Source organism: Phaenicophaeus curvirostris, chromosome Z, assembly GCF_032191515.1.
Source record: "Phaenicophaeus curvirostris isolate KB17595 chromosome Z, BPBGC_Pcur_1.0, whole genome shotgun sequence".
NCBI lineage: Eukaryota > Metazoa > Chordata > Aves > Cuculiformes > Cuculidae > Phaenicophaeus > Phaenicophaeus curvirostris.
This window is the reverse complement of record NC_091431.1, coordinates 64552628-64572909: the sequence shown is the minus strand read 5'-3', so window position 1 is coordinate 64572909 and position 20282 is coordinate 64552628. Positions and strand designations below refer to the sequence as shown.

General features: G+C 40.5%; 1 protein-coding gene across 4 annotated transcripts; it reads left to right on the top strand.

Moving 5' to 3' along the window:
- The first annotated feature begins 1700 nt into the window (after window positions 1-1700).
- On the top strand, window positions 1701-18504 carry SUB1 (SUB1 regulator of transcription). Of its 4 annotated transcripts, none has more exons than XM_069880135.1 (5): window positions 1701-1764; window positions 3623-3695; window positions 5010-5129; window positions 13125-13233; window positions 15663-18504. In XM_069880135.1, exons 2-5 carry the CDS (start codon window positions 3624-3626, stop codon window positions 15740-15742), a joined length of 381 nt encoding a protein of 126 aa, XP_069736236.1. In that variant the 5' UTR covers window positions 1701-1764; window position 3623; the 3' UTR covers window positions 15743-18504. The 4 variants fall into 4 exon arrangements, with proteins under 4 accessions (XP_069736236.1, XP_069736237.1, XP_069736239.1 ...); XM_069880136.1 differs by having other exon boundaries at window positions 1709-1758; XM_069880138.1 differs by having other exon boundaries at window positions 1746-1770.
- Window positions 18505-20282: the final 1778 nt, after the last annotated feature.

Sequence of the window (20282 nt, the reverse complement as noted above, 5' to 3'; positions counted from 1 at the left end):
GGCAGCAAGACAGGAGCTGGGGACAGAATATATTTCCCACTTACATGGGTATGTATAAATTTTCCCTGAAAACTTACGCATATTTTATTACTTTCCAAAGACTAATGTTAATGTTACTATGAACTTCACAAGTCAAATCTCTTGCTAATTTGGAGCTGGCTCCAGCTCTGCCTGACCTTGCATGCAAGACAGAGAAAGGCTGCAAATAGAGGTGATCATAGAAAAAGCCTCATCTGTTCAGCGCAGACAGTAGTGTCTGGAAAATAAACCACTATTTGAAAAAAACATGCTTTAAAAAAACCCCATGCTATCAGGGGGACATTCCGTCTAACTTTCAAAAAATACAGTTTTGCAAATACTTTTTGCAGCAGTCTCTTCCAACAGAAACCATTCTATCAATCTGTGATTCCATAAGGCAGCTGCCTGAGACTCGTTTTGGAGTTTTAGAGAGCAAGCACCCTTTAATCAGGCCTGAGCAACATGAGGGAGTGATCTCCATCAATTGTGCAAGGAGACAAAAGCTGATTTCAGAATGTATTTCCCACTTATGTGCTTATGTAGAAATTCTCCCACATATCTTACACATATTCTATTGTTTTCCAAGGGCTAATGTTAATGTTATCACTGGAAGTATTTAAAAGACAAGTAGATGAAGCACTTAGGGATATGATTTAGTAGTGGCCAGGTATGGTTGGGCTTGATGATCTCAAATGGTCTTTTACAACCTAGGGATTCTATGATTCACAGGCCAAATCTCTTGCCAGTTTGGAGCTTTGGAGCCAGCTCTTCACCTGACCTTGCATTTGAGATAGACTGCAAGCAGAGGTGACTACAGAAGAAGACACATTTGTTCAGCACAGATCATACTTCACACAAGATTTGTCATCTCCAAAAAACTACTTTGGAAAACAACTTTTGTCTAGAAAACCCCTGTTTTAAAGAAAACATGCTATCAGAGGGACATTCTGTCTAACTTTCAAAAAAAATATGAATACTTAGATAAAACTTAATACTAGCGTAGCTTAAACAAAAAAAAAATCCACTGTTGTAATAGTAACTTCTTCTTCTATCACCTAAGTTCACCCAAGTAACTGTATTTTTTGAAATCTAGTCATAATGTCCCTCTGATAGCATGTTTTATTACAGCATGTCTTTTCAAATAGTGTTTTCCCAGACACTGTTATGCCTTGTAAGCACGACCTGTGCTGAACAGATGTGTCTTATTCTATAACCACCTCTGTTCGCAGCCTTTCCCTACCTCTAAGGCAAGGTCAGAGAGCGACCTGGTTCCAAAGCTACAGTTTAGCAAAAGTTTTGACTGTTGTGAAGCTTACAATAACAGTAAAATTCGTCCTTGTAGGGTTATAGAATATGCCTAAGATTTCTGGGAGAATTTATACACATGCATGTAAGCGGGAAATCCATTTAGTCCACAGCTCGTCTCATTGCACGACTGATGGAGACCACTCCCTCGTGTTGCCTCACACGGTTAAAGGACTTTTGCTTTCTAAAACCCCAAAATAAGTCTTGGAAAGCTTATTTGCCAGCATTTTCGCTGTCGGCCCCACATCCCGCTGCTTGCATTCGCTCCCCGTCCCGCCCGCACGACCCCCCGCCGCCAGGGCGGAGACGCGAAACAAGGAGACGCGTCGCCTTTAAGCACCTCCCGCCGTCCCCTCCCACGTGGTGCGGGGCAGGGAACCCCGCGGCGCGTTACGTCACTTCCGTTCCTCGCCTGGTGCAGCAGAGGAGCGGGACGTGAGTGCCGGGGTACCCCTCGCGCCCCGCCGCCATTCCCCCCACCCGGGGTTACCCACTCCCTTCTCTCCCTCCCCATCCTCTTCTCTCCTCTTCTTTCCTCCCTCCTTCCCTCCTTCTCTCTCTCTCCCCCTGCCGCGGTGAGGCGAGGCTTCCCCTTTTCCTCGAGTGCGTGAGGGGATGCCTTGCCGTGGCGCGGGCCTGGGGCAGGAGGAGGAGGGGCCGCTGCCATGTTGGGGGGCGAAAGGGATTTGAGTGAGGCAGAAAATGGCGGCGGGAACCACCCGGCCCCATTCCCCCCCACGCCAGGGTCCGGGCCGTGCCCATAGGGACCCCCGGCCCCCTCTCCGCGCTGCCTCCCCGCTCGCTGCCAGCTCGGCCCCGCTCGGGCCCGCCGCCCCCCGTCCCGACGGAGCCGCGGCGTCTCTGCCCGCGCCCTCTTGCCCGCGCCATTACCCCTTTCCCTGGGGGGACAAGGCGAGCGGTGGAAAAGGGGAATAGGGGAGGAAAATGGCGGCTGGGATCCGCCTACCCGGTGTTCCTGGCTCGGCCTCGCCTGCCTTTCTCCTCTGCCTTCCCTTCGCTGTCGTCTCGCCCGTCTCCTTCCGCCCTTCCCGGTGTCTCCTCACGCTCTGCCGGCCTCTCCCGAGGGGCTCCCGCCGCCTCCCGTTCCTTTTTCCACCGGTTTCCCCCCCTACCTCACTCCATATTGTCACTCGCTCATCCTGATGCGGACCCCGGGGTTACCCCCCTGCAGGTGCCCGCGACCCTGGCGTTATCGAGCCTTTTCTTATTCGCCTCCACGATTTCAGGTCATCGCTGTGCTTATTTTTACATTGTCGCTTTCCAACTCTTCTCCGCCTTCATCCTGTAGTGTGGCTTGTGCTGCCCCGTATCTTTATTGTTTTTCAGTGCTGCAGCTTCCATCGTTGTGCTCCAAACTATTGCGACTGAACTTACCCTGTTTTGGAATGCATTCATCCATTAACATTACTTCGACTCCGTTTTTTTATTTGCATATTTTTTTTTCCCCACTTGTGGTTTGAAACGCTGCTATTCTTTTTCTGTTTCTGAAATAGCTTCTTTAATCTTTTCATAGCTGTAGTTTGTTTTACACTGTTTCTCTCTGGAATGCTTATTTTTATTCTGAAAGAACAAATGAGCTATTTATTTGTTACAAATTGTTTCTAGTAGCAGGTGGGATGTGCAACTGCTCTGTCTAACCACATGTTTGCATACTAGAGAGATGCAGAAGCACACCTGGCAGCATGCATTCAAGGAAAGCTGAATGTCCCCTTGTCTGGCAAATGAATATACTCTAGTGACTGATGTATTGAAGCTGCAGTGGAAATCTTCATTTCTTTATTGTAGTTCATTGCAAAGGAGGTGTTTTCTCAGACTTCTGTGTTGTTGGTGGGAACTTCAGCTTCATGTGTGACCATTATGCAGCATGTTGTTAGCAAATTCATGTGGGCAAAATGCCTGTGGAAGTGCGTAGATCATGCTAGGGCCTTAACAGTTTGTGAATGTAATACTGAGAATTTAACTCAGAACGATACTGTGTTTTGTACGTTGTAGTTTCTTGCCATACCTGAGGGTATGTGAAACTGGTGAAAAAATGTCCCTTTGTAAAAAGTGTAGAAACTGAAACACTGCGTTTAATGCAGTTGCAGCAAGAAGAGGAAGAGATACCAGAGGAAGGAGTGTTTGAGATTGCATCCACAAAGTTATTTGAAAAGCCAGGCAAGTCTTCAGGAGGGTTTGGAATAAGGTGAACCTGTACAAACAGGCTTGAAGATGGCTTTCCAGCTGTAATGGGATGTATTCTTCATACAGTGTTCTCATGTTATTTTTCTCTTCCTAGAATGCCTAAGTCAAAGGAACTTGTCTCTTCAAGCTCATCTGCCAGTGATTCAGATAGTGAAGTTGACAAAAAGGTGAACTTGATATGCAGTTTATTATTACTGTATTAATTCATATATTTCAGGTTGGGGTTAAGGAATTAGGTTATGCCACAACATCTATGTTGTTCTGTGTGATTTATCAGACACTTAACCCAAAGCACCTCCCATGGCTGGGTTTTGGGTGAATAGGGTGCTTTTTGCCTTGCAATAAACTTATTTCCTTAAGTTGCCTTCTGCTCTCTTCAGGGTTTTCCATGTTATATATCTAACCACAAGGTTTCTGGAATTCTTTGCTGGTCTGTGGCCAGTGGTGAAAGGCTTCTGTGTAAGCTGCCCCTGGTGGCAAGAATTTGGACTGATTTTGGGGACAAAATCCAACCCCCCACCATTCTGGTGCCTGGATTGCTGTGTCTAAAAGAAAAACTCCCACTTGCCCTGTCCTTCGTGTGCCACTTGCTTATCTTGTTTGCATATTCTTTTTCTTTGTTTCTTACGGATTCTTGTATTTACTGCAGTACCAGCTGCTAGTTTTTCACTTAAAAGCTGAGCCAATGTGAATATCTTTGTCAATTAATTTTAACATATGTTGACTGTTACAAATGTATAAATTGAGCGTTACCATTTATTTTTGATAGTTATTTGATTTGTAAGTTTGTATAGGTTTACCAGTCACTTGAACAAAAACTGGAAAAAACCTAGTGAATTTATCTTTTTAAGAAATCATAGAATCACAGAATAACCAGGTTGGAAGAGACCCACCGGATCATCGAGTCCAACCATTCCTATCAATCACTAAGCCATGCCCCTCAGCACCTCATCCACCCGTGCCTTAAACACCTCCAGGGAAGGCGAATCAACCACCTCCCTGGGCAGCCTGTTCCAGTGCCCAATGACCCTTTCTGTGAAGAATCTTTTCCTAAATGCGGGGTGGTGTCACAGACATTGGGTCTTTTAGAGTGGTGTGTGAAGAGACTTGATCTGCTTTACTGAGTGGTACAAAAATGACTTGGTTGCACTTGCAAGTTAAGCTTTTTGTCAAAAAAAAGAAAATGGTTAGGTGATTTTTTTAATAGGTAGATTTATTGCTGAAAAGACAGTCTGAAGCTTGGCTTTGATTGGCAGTAAGGTGGGTTTTTTTCCTGTTATAACCACCCATATTTGCTAGAGCTGTTTCACCTTAGAATAGTTTGTCCACAATATGGTTCTAGCAGATGAGATGAGCTTTGATATCTTTATATTACTCTTTTTAGGGTGGGCATGGTTATAACCATTAGTAGAAACAGTAACTTTTTAGCATCTTTGGGTCATCTGTGATTTATACTTTTCTTTTTGTATTCTCACTTCAAGGCAAAGCGGAAAAAGCAAGTGGCGCCAGAAAAGCCTGTAAAGAAACAAAAGACTGGCGAAAGTTCAAAAGGTGCAGCTTCTTCTAAGCAGAGCAGTAACAGAGACGAGAATATGTTTCAGGTAAAATTGACCACTCTTTGAGCCTGTTTAAGGTAAATTTTACATGATATTCAGTATACAGTTCATGAGGTGATTGGAATATCTTGACAGCACAGTCTCCTGAAGTGCTGGCCAAAGGGGATTGTGATGCTAGGATGCGGATGAGATGCTCAAAAAAAATGTTGTCCGGTTTTAGCAGAGTGAAAGAATCTAGGTTGTAGATACTGATCTAACGCTTATGTCTTTGCATGCGGTAACTCTCTAGTTACTCATTTTGTCTGTAAATACGGCACTTACCATGATTATACTCGTGTATACGGTAAATATTAGCTCAGGACTATCTCTACAAGGAAATGTTTTTTAATCAGGGCTCCTGAAAGGAAGGTTCTTGGAAATGAAGCATAGAGTCTTCATTCCTACTTAACTAGGTCAAGGGCAAGCTGGCTTCTGTATTGTAAGATACTGTATTGAAATAAGTTTTGCTCTTCCCTTGTTTTATGATGCAGGTTTTTTTCACTGGATATCCAAAACCACTGTAATTTTTGACGTTGTACTTATTTTTAAGATGGGATGAATGTACGTTTTGCAGTAGCAAGACGCATTTGAATTAAGGGGTACTGGTCTCTTTAGGTTATCCAAAACCACTGTAATTTTTGACATTGTACTTATTTTTAAGATGGGATGAATGTACGTTTTGCAGTAGCAAGACGCATTTGAATTAAGGGGTACTGGTCTCTTTAGGTTTTGGCCTCTTTAGGTTTTATGGGTAGCTTAGTGTACTTTAGAATTTGTTAAAGGATTTGGATGCAGCTGGTGTGTGGAAGTTTGTCTTGCTGCCATTTGTGGTATATTAGTAGAGGCCCAAGGGGCAAACATTTTGCATGTTACTTTGGAAGCATTTAGTGTGGATACATTGGATTCTTGTCTGTGGCTTCAAGGACATGTGAGTTCTGGCATCATGTGCTTTGGTTGATGTGACAAATCCTGTCATCCGTCTATGCCTGATTTGGATAAGGTTTGTTAATGCTGTCAGGATACAGTCTTTATGACTATCCAAAGAGGTACAACGTCTCTTCATCAGGCATTACACTGAAATTCTTGCTTCAGGGGTCATTTGGCTGTATATTGTCCTAGCTCCCTTACCCTCCTTTTTATTTTTTTTCTTTTTCAAAATTTGTGTCATATTTGTTTTTGACCTGTGAGAAAGAAGTTATTCAGTTTCCCTGTGTAATGTCTTTATTTATTGTAGGCTTCTGAAAGTAGATCAATACATAAATTTATGATGCTCTGTAAAGGTAATTGGTTTAGCACATCAATTCTGAAACTTGAGTGGTCACGCATGCAATTCATAATCAGCTTGCTCTGTTGCAGATCTCACTGTTTACAGGACTCTTGTGCTTCTTGTAATTCTATACATATATTTACAGTTAAGGAGGAAGGGTGCTTTTTTGCCATCTCTACTTCCACTGTGTTTATTCAATTTAGTCAAGACAGACTGGAAAGAGGAGGAAAGATGAAGGCAGTGATGGAGGTGAAGGCAGTTCCTGAAAACAATGCATACAGGAAGTGGGTTGCATAACTGAAAGGAAGTTAGACACAATTCAGTGCATTTAACTCTAAGAAACAGAACCCTGGAAATAATGCTTTTCATGCCTTCTGGCTTATGTGATTCAGTAGAATAGCATAACCTAAGGAGCCACAGTATTTAATAAAAACACATATCGACTTGTCCTGAAGGCTGAACTGCAGCAACTGTGCTGCGGTAAGTCAGTACAACCGTTGGAACACTGCTGTGGTTATAGAGATACAAAAGTGTCTTAGGTCAGTGAAATTGTTCTAGCACTGTCAGCTGCTGTGTGAAAAAAGAGTTTTTTTAGAAATTAATCTTTGCCAGAATTGCAGGTAAGTGAGCATCAAGAAACAACAATTTACTTAAATAGTTAGATGTAGATTTTTGTTGAAGTTATTAACCACAGATGTTAATTAGAACTGTACCATGGAGCTTGTTTAGAGCTTTTAGCAGTGGCAGCTCTTTTGCATGGAGTACAACTGAAAATTCAAATTTTAGTGTGAGCAGCCAGCCTAAATCTAGACAGCGAAGTAAAACCTCATTTAATTGCAGCATTTTCATGTGAAGCTCTTTCCATTTCAGGTAGACTTACTGAGTAAATGTGAATTGTGCATTATTGACCCTTGCCTTGATTTGAATTAAGACACGCAGTCTTATCTTTAAATTCAAATTCTAACGTTTTTTACTGTATTTGTAGCTGTAATTTGCTATATGGTATCAGATTTTATTTCCCAAAGCAAATCTGGAATTAGCTGGCAATGTACTAATATTCTTTGGTTACCTTGGGAAAAAAAGATGTTGCAGAGCACTACTAGTTAAAGCTGTTCTTGAAGGTGACTGTCACAACTTGGACCCACTAGCCACACGCTCATGTCTGGCCCTGACTGGGGTGGGGGGAATTGGATTTGTTTGTCAGTGTGGCGATCCAGAGGCCAATAAGGTCATTCCCAGCATGAATATCAAAAGTAGTATTTATTTCTGGCCCCGACAAACATAAACACACCAAGGTAGTGGGGCATACAGCTGAGACACAGGGGTGCCACCACCCAAAGTTAAGAAATGAATCCCCAGACACATCTCAGGTCCCTTGGATCCATTCTGACATGCACACCATAAGGCAACGGGAGTGAGACAGGGAAAAAGAGAGAAGGGAAGGGAAAGAAATCACCGCATTGATGGCAGCAGCAGCAGATCTTGAGAACACATGGCGGAAGCAGGAGCTTCTTCCAGGCTGCGTGGTCCAGGCTGGTCCGATCGAAGCATGGGAGTGAGAGAGAGCCACGGGAGTGGGAACGAGAGAGACTGACTAACCCTGCCTGATGCCTTGAGATACAAGGCCCGTCTAACCCCCATCTGCATGTGTCTTTTGGGAGGGTCCAGCCTGGGCTGTCTGGCGGGTCGAGGAAGGGAGGGGGAGCAGGGCAGCAGCCGCCGCTGCATCACCTCCCCCCAAAGCAGCCAGCCCTGGATCCTGAGCTCCGCCAAGCCAGTGAGAGCGGGGCCTGCTCCTGCACTGCTGTCCATACAGTCTATAGTGGTGACACTTTAAAAAGGGAGTGGGATAACGAGAATAAAACCAAGGGTGAAAGAAGGAAGGGGTAGTTGCGTCCCAGATCCATGCACTATCAGTTTGCTCAGTCGAAAGAAGGCGGGGGGTTTTCCTAGAACCATGAGTTGCTAATTCGTGCCTAGGCCTCTTAATGACTTCCTCAGGGAGAGATTGGGATTGGAATACACCTTATAGCGGAAGAAAGATTGGCAGGAAAAGACAGTCTGGATGGCATGTGTGAATTTACGAGGATCAGGATTAATACAGCAACAGCTGAGTGAACCAGTGCGAGTATAACATTTCAACAAATACGGTCGAAACTGCGGTTCTTATGGCTGGTTTTCTCTCCCTTAGATTGCTAGCAATGGTAAATAAACAACTCCAATCTTAATGCATAAGCCACAGAGAATAGTTTTGGAGCCCTCAAAGGGCCGCCACTTATTTTCCCAAAAAATTTTACAGTTCAGTTTTGTAACCAGAATCCCACTGGTTCAAATAAATTTAGGCAGCTTAAAACCAGAGTATTAAGAAACTTGAGGCATGTATAAAGCCTCATATTAATCTGGTTTCTCCAAAGGATAGAATTTTGGGTCCCAGGACCAGAAGTCACAGAACTGTGTGATGATGACATCCTCAGGAGTATCTGTCACCACCACTTTCTTGCTCCCAGTTGAGATTAGTGGGTCTAGATCTCTCTTCCTGAAGAGCAATAATAGCATTAACAGAGGATATTAACAGAGAAAGATGCAACTTTCTTATTAAACAATTATTCAACTTGGGGAAAATCCAAAATTCTGTAATAGTGTATAGTGAAGTAGTATAATATAGTGAAGTAGTATAGTATAGTGAAAATAACCACATTAACCATAGTGAATAAACACAAAATCAACAGTTCTGGCTAAAACGAGAAATAAAATAAGTAAATCTCAATAAAGGTATAGCAAAAGTAGCTGTATAAATCATATTAAAAACAAAGACAGAATAAACAGTTGTTGGAAAAAAATCTTAATGCAGGTATAGCGACATTGATCATGTTAAACACAAAGACAAAATCAACAGTTGTGGGAAAGGTCTCAGCCCATCTTCATCGTCAGAGGTTATAGCATAGTGTGTCAGGGCATGTCCTCGGTCCACATGGCTCCATAGTTGATCATCCAATTTTTTGTTGTTTGGTTGTTTTTCCCCTAATAAAAACAAAGAAAAAGAAGACTCAATCCAAGACAGGACTGATTTTAAAAAGAAAGAACAATCCTCTGCGTACTTATTTTATAGTCCTATCCATGGGCTTCAGTGGCTACCCACGCATATAGATTAAGTGGGGGTTTTAAAGTATTGTGTGCCTCTAAATTTGGGAGGCTTACCAGATCAGGCTCTCCTGGGCAGTATCTTGATTTGCTGAGGGAGAAGGTAGCCAATAAATTCTCATGTTTGGTTTTTGTGAGCAGTGCAGAATAAGCCCACTGGCTGCTTTCTGGCTCGGCTAATGATAGCTCCACTAGTTTTCTCAGTGGGCTGAGTCATCTTCCCAACAGGAGCTATATAGTAAGGCTGTTCCCTTTGTCAAAGGGGCTGCTGCTTTTTTTGTCAAACAATGCAGGTCAGACAGGGGCAGGCCAGGCATTAAATGTCTGGGAGACCCCTTTCCTATTCCAGGAATACGGGTTGCAATCACATCATTCTGCTCCCAAAATCTAATTCCTCCACCCCAGCAAAATACTACTTGAATCACAAAGCATAGTGCTCCCTCAAGCTCCTGCAATCCAGCCAGCTCTGTTAGGGCACATGCATTTTCTTTCCCTACAGCAGAGGTTTCAGACTTCTCCCTCATATATCAATAATAATTAGGGGTTGGAGTCTGAAATCAGGATCAGCATCAAGAGCAAGATCAGGTTCTGCCACCCTGTCATTAATAATAATAATCAGGGGTTGGAGCTCGGGATCAGAATCGGGAATAGGATCCAATTTCACCACTTTCCTCCCCAAAACAATGAGCCTCATGCTTCAAGCTGGAAAAAATAACCTCAACACCCCACACTGCTGCCCAGCAGTGGCTCGATGCCTTCTGTTTCACCCCCAGTGCCCCTCTGCCGAGCCTCGCACTCAGCCTCTGGGTCTACACCCAGTGGCAGAATAGTTCTTGGTCTGTAGAGTCCCTCAGCTTCTTTCTGAGAAAGTCTAATCCTATTCTCTCCCTCCTAAGTAACCTCTGTTTTAAACAAGTCGGAGGCAGGATGAGGCAGCACCCTGTCATCCCAACAAGAAGTGGCTGCTTCCCCCACCCGATATTGTCTGTAAAACTCGAAAAAACTGGTTTCCCCATTGGCCGAAGAACCACAGGGCAGCTGAAATGTCAGACTCTCCTCACGTCCACAAGCATTCACTGTTTTCAAGGCTTCATTTTCTCTCTCAATTTTAAGTCTCACTGACCTCCCCTTCTGAGCAGCCACCCACATGAGTGCTGCCAGGACTCCAACCATCCCCAACAATGCTAGAGATAAGTGGCAGCAGTAGAAATAGGGCACATCCCAGGGAGCTGTTATAACTGTGCAAGAAACCACAAATTTTCTTTCACCCTCTTGCTGTAACAAACAGACAAATCATGCCAACTACGAAAAAATGTCACAACCCGGACCCACGAGCTACATGCTCGTGTGCGGCCCTGACTTGGGGGGGGAAGTTGGATTTGTTTGTCTGTGTGGCGATCCGGAGGCCAGGGTGAATATCAGAAGTAGTATTTATTTCTGGCTCTGGCAAACATAAACACACCAAGATAGTGGGGCATACAGCTGGGACATGGGGTACAACCATCCGAAGTTACAGAAACGAATCCCCAAACACAAGCCCAGGTCCCTTGAATCTGATCCGACATGCACATCATAAGGTAATGGGAGAGAGACAGAAAAAGAGGGAGAAGGGGAAGGAAAGAAATCACCGCATCGATGGCAGCAGCAGCAGATCTTGGGAACACGTGGCAGAAGCAGGAGCTTCTCCCAGGCCGTGTGGTCCAGGCTGGTCTGATTGAAGTGTGGGAGTGAGAGCGAGAGACCGACTGCCCCTGCCTGATTCCTTGAGATTCTTTTTATAAGGCCTGTCCGACCCCCCATCTGCATGTGTCTTTTGGGCGGGTCTGGTAGGTCGAAGAATGGAGGGGCAGTGGGGGCAGCACCCACCGCTGCATCCCCTCCCTCCCAGCAGTCAGCTCTGGGTCCTGAGCTCAGCCAAGCCATGGAGAGGGGTACCTGCTCCCACCCTGCCCTCCTGCTGAACCCGGCATCACAGACAAGCTGGTGCCATGAAACCTTTAAGGCAAAGGGAGAAACAGTCTGACTTTACAGTGACCTTAAAAGTCATAGAAGTGTTCAAGGGTAAGACAAGAATTGTTCCTGTAGGCTCTTCAGGGCTCCCGTTACCAGCAGTGCTGCCAGACTTGGGCATGGTACCAAGTTTGTTTTGAAAGAACTAAGCTGCCATGATGTAATGATTTTATTTTTTAATGTTAAATTTTTATTGCAGTGATAGTATTTAATCAATCAAAAAAATACCGTCTTACGAACTGTAATGTTTTGTTAATTTTAAAGGATGCTTTGAAATAGGAAGATGGCTGCTTCAGGCTTATGGAATCTAAATACATCCTTATTTTTATAATCTAAATTTTAGACTTATTTTGGCATGATCTGCATAAGCAGAAAAATTACTTAAAACAAGTGTAAAGCATTCCTGTTTATTCTGTGAAATAACAGTTTATGACTTAAACATCTGTGGATGGTTTTACTTGATTGCAGAGTTGTTGAAGCTTTCTTATCAGGCTTGATGCTAGTAAGATGCGTTTGGGCTCTTGTTAAATTATATCAAGATGCAAGGTGCATAAACCAAAGAAGTTTAAAACTGAAGATAATGTTTTATCAGGAATGTTTTATCATTGTTTGCTTTAGAACATGGTTTTCATCAAAGTGTTTCCAGATGGTGCACGCAGAATTCTAAGGATTTTTTATATGCATTGTATTTGACTGTGTTTTTGTTATCTAATTTCTGATTCTCAGATTCACATTATGCTTTGAATTTGTGTGAACAAATAGTTTTTTATTGAATTTGGAAAGATATTTAATAAGCCTAAATATGCAGTGTAATGCATAGTTGTCACTGCCAGCCATATCCCCAACTCCCATCCCCTCCTGCTGCTGAAAGTCACCCTCATAATTCAGTGAAGCCACTGGGGTGCAGAATTATGGAATTCCAAAGTCATTTCATGCTGTGCTACATGCTGATAAACATAAAGGATTTGTTAATTATTTGGAACACCTGGTGTAGTGAGATGGTCTTTTAACCACAGATCCAGTGTAATGCTCTGAGTACTTGAGGGCGGGCAGTGACTTGCTTTCAGTTCTATCTGTATTTATTCTAAGAAATAAAAAATAAACAAACAAAAGCCCCTCTAGAAATTGTAGTTCTCATGTGAATATCTAATTTCATTTCTGTACATATGAAATGCGCTAAAATTTAAATTTAGGAGTAGAGCTCCCTCTTTGCCTGTTTGTTTGCCACTGCAGCAAACAAGATGGATTGTAATACAGGCACAAATTTATTTCAGAAAACAGTAAATTAGTGGCTTTCAGAAGAACTAAGCTTGTTAAGAATATAGATATTTTTATTCTTGGAGAGCTACTTCTGCATTAGGCATTGAATGCTGAACTTCTTTTAAGTCGTTCATCCATTTATGTTGTCATTACTCATTAGCCTACTGACCACTCTGGATTAAGCTCTTGGTCTAGTTGTTTCTCTGGTGTCTAAAATAAGTTGGAGTGTGCAGTGTCACGTGTCTGAGCCTGATACTGCTGGAAACAGTGAATGCTGTAATATGTAAATACCTTAAACACCTACCTTATGTGTGTTTTGACAGATTGGCAAAATGAGGTATGTCAGTGTTCGTGACTTTAAAGGGAAGGTCTTAATTGATATTAGAGAATATTGGATGGATCAAGAAGGTGAAATGAAGCCTGGCAGAAAAGGTACTGTTCTGCTTCATGTTATTTTGTGTTAAAGTATTGTTTGCTGGACAATTTGTGTATCAGACTTTTATACTTTATTGCTACATGATATTTCTAGAGTTATACTTCAACTTTTTAGAATTTATATTGTAACAAATTATTAGTTCTGTCTGGAGATATAACAGAAAAACAGAGGAGGTTTGTTGGCCTGAGTCTGCTTTCCTAAATGGGTCCTCCATTACTCAAGAAATCAAGGCATCATATACAAGCAGATCTAGTACGGGAATTATAAACACAGCCATACTTCTCCGCCACTTAATCAACTCCGTTTCTTTCATTTATGATAATTGGATTTTTTTATTTCAAAATTTACTGAAAAGATTTATCATAATAATTTATGATGTTACTTTCTTTTGAACAGTTATGTCCTTCAATTTCTATCAAATTTTAGATTAAAACCATTAAAAGATTTAATGTGGCTAATTGTTGAACAAATATGTCAAGATTTTAGTTGAGGGGAAAAAGCCTGTAGTGTTGAAGTTCTGGTCCTGTGCTTATAATCTGCAGTACAATGTAAGCCCTGTGCTTCTAATTGCCACTCTGTAACTACTTTTTGTGGTGTGCCTTCACTGAACCATGTTCAGAACTTTGCCGCCTGTAAGGTGAGGATACAAGGATAGTTGCAGCAGTACTGCCTCGCTTATCATGTTGCTTCTGTTAGAAAAGCCAATTTTTAATTGTTTTGCATATTGTGCCAAAGAGAGGGGTAGGTATGAAACATTCTGCCCTGGAGATTGAAGGCATTTAATGGCGGATTAGTGTAAGGTTTGTTACGTTGTTATAGCTTGTCTAGAAAGTGGAGAATTGACATTTGTGAGCATTTCCAACATTCTGTGAATTACTACTGAGAATTGGTTTGTGTGGACTGATGCACTGGTACAGAGTAGGAAAATTTCTTTGTTTGGATTTGTTTTTTCTACCTAACAAAAAAGATAATTTTAACTTCTAAGGGCTATAACATTCTATGTTTTGAGCTGGAAGTGAAAAAAGGGTATATGCACTTGGAGTGGCAGATTACAATGAGGTTTGGTGGGTATGCCAAGTGACAAAAATTAGATGATGTAGTTAGAAATGTTTATCTATGTGGCAAAAGGATCTGAAATTTATTAGGATAAAATTAATAATAGTCAAACTGTACATGTCTGTTGTTGCATTGATGCACTTAACTAGATGCTTACCTAGCTATCCTAAAGCCAGTATGAGCAGTTGAAATTGTGTGATTAAAAAAACAGGAAAAAAAATCCAACTGTTTAAGTTATTGTGTAAAATCATTACAAACAGCTGGTCTGAATGGTATGCAGTTCATCTGGTACATGGTTAAGGGACATCTTGATGACATTTAGTCCCCTAAGAGTAGTTAGCACACCTGATTTAACTGTTCTGAAAAGAAACCTGCCCTCTAAAGGCAGGTGGAAAACAGGTTAGAGTAGCTCCATGCAGAATACTTGTTGCTCAAAAGTATTATGGTGCTCTGATAAGGCAGTGACAGTAGGAGAAAAAAAGGTGGTGAGCTCCAGAAACAGAATTCAAAGTTTCACCTGTTTTTGGGTTCTGCTCCACAGGGAGAGAGCAGTGAAGGAGGCCTGATGGTGAGGGTGAAGTGTTGGGAGGAAATGGTAGAGGACATGTATGGAGAGACTCTGGAGAGAGTATGAGAGGTGGGCCTGTGAGTCTGTACTTGCATAGAGTTGGCGTAGAGATTGTAGGGGAAGAATGAGGAGACTAAAACGTAAAGGGAACATGTGCCTAGACTCAAGCTTGAGGAAGTACAAGTTTAGAGCTGACAAGATGGGTTGAGGGCCACTGTATGATTATTGATAGAACATCACTAGAAACTAAGGTGAACTTGAAGTGAAAAAGTAACTTTCATATTGGATTTTGAATGGTAGGGTGTTGAATAGTCTACAAAATGTTACTTATGGTATGTATTATTTGCAGTCCTTTAAAGGATGAATTAAAAAAAAAAACAAAACAGAATTTTGGTACTTTAAAAGTGCACAGCAGTTCAGTCCGCAGACGTGTGGCTTTTAAAGGAGGCAACAGGAATATGAATGGTTTCCTACTTCTCACCCAGGGTTTTTGTGCTGCCTTTTATCAAAGTGAGAGCAATATTTCACTTCCTGTGTTTAGCCTGACACTCGTGAATGAGTTTGTTGCATTTGTATTTATTTTCTTTGTCATTTAAACTTAACTGGTGAAAAGTTGAAGTATAAATTTAAACTGAAGTCTTCCAAATGAGTAGTTCTGCTTTGTAACTGAGATGGTTGTTGAAGTAGTTCAGGCATTACGACATAAATCTTGTCTGTGAAGACAGCCTTGATAGTAGTTACACAAGATCCTGCACCAGAATTTTCTTTTGGTCTTAAGTGTTTATTTTTAATCTATTTCAGGTATTTCTTTAAATCCAGAACAGTGGAACCAGCTGAAGGAACAGATTTCTGATATTGATGATGCAGTAAGAAAACTGTAAAGACAGAGCCATACAGAAACTTTTATCATTTTAGTTGTTTTAAGCGGTCTTTTTACATTGGCTTTTGTTTTCTAAAATATTGTTTTCCAAGCTATTGTATATTTGGATTGCAAAACGATTTGTAAGATGAATACTTTTTTTATGTGCATTAAAAGTGTATTCTGAGTGAGGCTATTTGTGTATACTTTACTAAAAGGAAATGTGCTGCTTTCACCTCATGGTAATAAACAAATCAAATAATATGTAAAGCTTACTTGTTTATGGCCTTTTGATTCAAGGTGTTTGCTGATAAGGCCACCTAATAGCTTTTGTCTTTTAGTTTCAGTTTAGTTAACAGTTTATATGAAATTACTTTCTCAAATTTCTTAAAATGTCTCCATTTAATTTTTTTCTTTTATTTCATGCTCTTGGGTATTGTCCTGACAAAGACTTGATACAAACAGCAAATACCTGGTATAACACATTTTTGTAGATAATTTTAAATGCTGTATTTGCTAATGTACCCTATTTATTCAGATGTAAAGAATCCTGAGTGTATAGACTATTTTGCATTATTTGCATGAAGTGTTCTGTTAAACAATAACACTTGAATACAAGCCACATGTTTTTTCTTCCCATTTTTCTATAGCTTGCTTGACTTAGAAAATACAACTAGTCTTTTTTTTCTTGGACCCTAGATTTCAGAATATGATGCATAAACTTTCACAGTAATAGAAACATACCTCAGAGTAAGGCAGTATTTTAAAGCTCCAAATATGTTTATTAGTTGAGTATGCTTTTCAAGCTTTGTTATTAAATTAATTCTTGAACACCAACTAATTATTCCGTAGGAAAGAGCAGTTAGCCTATCTTTGTAGGGCTTTTGTTCCTTCAAGAGTATTGCATAATCAGCAATGCTTAAATTATCCTGTAACACAGGTTAAATTGTTATAAGTAAAATGTTACTTCAGCCATGAATGTCTGGTTGTCACATTTTTACCCTGCCCACACTGCCTGCCCTAACCATTTAGCTTGGCTTGCTCTGTGAGGCTTCCATGTGCGCAGCTCTTTTTATCTTTTGTACAGAAGATACTTGGCACTTACAGTGGAGTGCTGGTGCATGCGTGCATGATGAGTCGTGACTGGAGAGAGCTTTGCTTATCAACCGTTGCACTGTTCTGGTAAGAGAAGCTTCTCTCCAGTGGAAGCTCTTGTTAGACTAGGTGCTGCCCCAGTTGAAGGGCTTCTTGGTAGAAGTCACAAATAATGCAATAAAGAAAGGAGAATATAATGTTTGGGTGGAACTTGGAGAGATAAGGGGCGTACCAGTACTGGAGTTAACATAACTACAGTGAAAAAATGTACATTGGCGGACATCGGAAAAGTCATTTTCTGACTTAAAATCAGTTGTTTAGACGAACAAGATGGAAACAGCTTCATGAAAATTGACATTCCAAGACTGTAGGGAGTGTACAACTTAATTACTTCAGCTGTAATTTTCCCATTTGATGTTAAATGATGTGTTTCTAAAATTTTGTATAGATAAACAGCATTTACTGTTTGTTTAATTTTGGAATTTCTCAATATAATTGATTATATTGCAGACAAGCATGGAAGTGCCATGCACAGACTGTTTCCATGCTGTGGAGTTTATAGTTCAATATAAATAAGTATTGAAGGGTGAGGAACGGTGTCTTCATCATGTTTGGTATTTATTATTTAATTTAAATATGTCATATGCCTCCACCTGCTTTTTAACTTGCCTATTGTTGACACATTACAAATAAACCTAAGATCTTAGCAGATGTATTTTTGGGCACATTCTTTTTTTAGTAACTCCTGCAGGCATGTAGGAGTATTTGGGCAAAATAGAATGATTGCTAAAATGTCACAGGTGAGTGAATGAAATAAATTGCTTCAGATCACTGTGGACAGGTTCTAGGTGTTTTTTATTTGTGGTATGTACATGTGATTTTTTGTTTTTCCCCTGAAATCTGGAATTATGCAACCAGATTTCACCAATTTTGCCTCAAAAACTCATGTGGCTACTTTACAGTGCATGGTTATCATATTAGAGGGAACATTGTCCTCACTTAGATTACTGTGGTAGTAGGTTGTTGAATGGCAGTTATGTACCAGCGTATGACATAATTATCTTCAGGAAGTTGGAAAGTAAAATTAATCCACCTAGGGGGGGAGTAAGTGAAAAAATTTAATATAGTGATTAGTTCTCTTGTGGAAACTTATGGTCAAGTGTTCAAAGAAATTAGTATTTGTTAACCAAGAGCTTTTAATTTCTTTTATAGATAACCCCTTTGCTGAATTTATGGCAATCATTACTGGATCTGTTTATCCCATTTTACTTGATAAAACTTGAGGCAGTTTGATTTTGCTTAGCTCGTGTGTTTAAAAATAGTTTCCCATCTGTCAGTTATATTATTGCCTGAAATAATGATAAAATATCTTATATTTTACCTGAGGCAATTTTAACAGCCGCATGAATGTCCTACAAAAAAGGTAGCTAAATAAGCCAGTCAGTTTAATAAATGAGCTTAAAATGGGATATGTTGAATTGCGCCTCAGAAGACTGATGTGCGCGTTGCTTGGTAAAAAATTGGCACATACAGTGTTATTTTGAAATAAATATTTGTTAGTGATTTGTCATGTAATTATCTACGGCTGTAGTCTTTCTAATTTGAGAAGAATATTCTAACGTTTTTTGATTAAAGATTATTTTCTTGCAAACAAAATGATGGTTAAGGTACATGTTGAAGTGTCCATGGGCAAAAACTGTGCATGTATGAAAAGACTAATACGAGATAGAAGCACTGCTCCCTTTCCCACTGAAGTGGCAAGCGAATGATGCATTTGATTCCTGATAAATATGCAGGAAATATTAGCAATATGTTTTATAAATAAAACATGCTGTGGAGCTCAGGAGGAAAAAATACATCACAGTTAGAGCTACCAAAGTACCATATTTGTGATAAGTCAAACTGTTATGTACAGTGTTGCTCTTACGTAGAGATGTTCATGTTAAAATTTAACAAATGCAGTACTATGTTTGGTACTTCTGTTAAAGGAAATGCCCCCATTGCATACTTACGTGATTTGTTAGCAAAAAAATTGATTATTGTAATCCTGGTAATTTGAGAATGTCCTTTGTTAACCATGTGGAATGTTCTGTGTTTTGCTTTGGTGGTATCTACTACATAGAGGCCACTGGAAGTATGAGCTCTCCACTGTAATTACCCTAATTGTAAAATAAAAAAACGGTTAAATGGTATACGTGTAATAACAATTTGAACACTTGGAAATAAATGAAGACTTCAGTTGACGTAGTGTTATTTTTAATAGAAATTTTAAATGCACTGAAACTTTTTCTTAAATTTTTATGGAAAATGCTCATGTTTCTGGCAGCTTTTGTAATCTGGAAATTTGAAAATTTAATTGTCTTTTACTTGGTTTGTGTTTGTGGGTTGGGATTTATCATGTAACCTGGAGGGACAGGAATTTTTACCTGTGATAGAAGAACAGTCATCCTGTAAATATGGAAGCAGTAGATGCAAATGCACATCAGACATCAAACAGAAAGAAAGTGCCTGAAAGTCACTGCTATTAAGAAAGTAGCTGATTGTCTTTTCAGTTAGGGCAGTGTAGATTTCTGTATATATATGTTTTTCATAAGTTTGCTGTGACTGATCTGTAGTGGCTGTATTAAATGACTAGCCTTTAGCAATTTATAGACCAGAAATGACTATGGCTTAAAGGTTACAAGTGAAATTTGGGGTTGATGGAGGGTCATGATGGCCTACCTATTTCTCCTACGCTTGCTGATAGGATTAATCTGTGAATCCTGTAGCTCTGGTGGCTGTGCATGGAAGAACAATCTGCTAGGCAATGTTTTTGCTGTTCTGAATCAAACTGGTATGTCCCCTGCTCTCCATTTAATATTATTATGTAGAAGTGAGAGAACACCTGGTGAGGGACTGAAATAGTCAATGGCTTAGTGATGTTTTTTCAGGGAATCTTAAGTCATGCTGTCATGTTGGCAGAGAGGCGTTCCATTAGTCATGGACGTAACTTGAAGGCTGAGAACTTGGTGACAGACGATTCCTTGGTATCGCACTTCATAAAAAAAATTTTACAGTTTTTGTAGGATCTGCTTTATTTGATTTTCATTGTACTTCCTTTTTGCCTTCAGTGAGTTGATACCTACTCATCATGGATGATGTAATGGTGAATGGGTTAGGAGCTGAGGTTGGGCTGAAGAGTCAGTTAATAAATATTGGTATCCTTTGGACTGAAGTAAACTCGTGATCCTGAAGTTGAATTATGCTTGCTGTAAAGCTACAAAAGATGATGGAATGAGCAGGCTGTTCTTGGAAATCCTTAGGTGTATTTGAATAGGCTAAATAAGAAAAATATTTTATACCTCCTTGGCCAGTATGCCTAGTAGACTACAGTTAGTTATCAGTTCACACAGGAAGAAGTTATTGAGATAAAAACTGCTGAAGATTTTACATAACCCTGTCACTAGCATTACCAAAGGATAATGTGT

Excerpts from the sequence above, each read along its gene's own strand:
- SUB1 (XM_069880135.1), top strand. The coding sequence starts at position 3,624 with ATGCCTAAGTCAAAGGAACTTGTCTCTTCAAGCTCATCTGCCAGTGAT. Across the intron at positions 3,696-5,009 it reads ATAGTGAAGTTGACAAAAAG|GCAAAGCGGAAAAAGCAAGT; the intron begins GTGAACTTGATA and ends TCTCACTTCAAG. Across the intron at positions 5,130-13,124 it reads GAGACGAGAATATGTTTCAG|ATTGGCAAAATGAGGTATGT; the intron begins GTAAAATTGACC and ends GTGTTTTGACAG.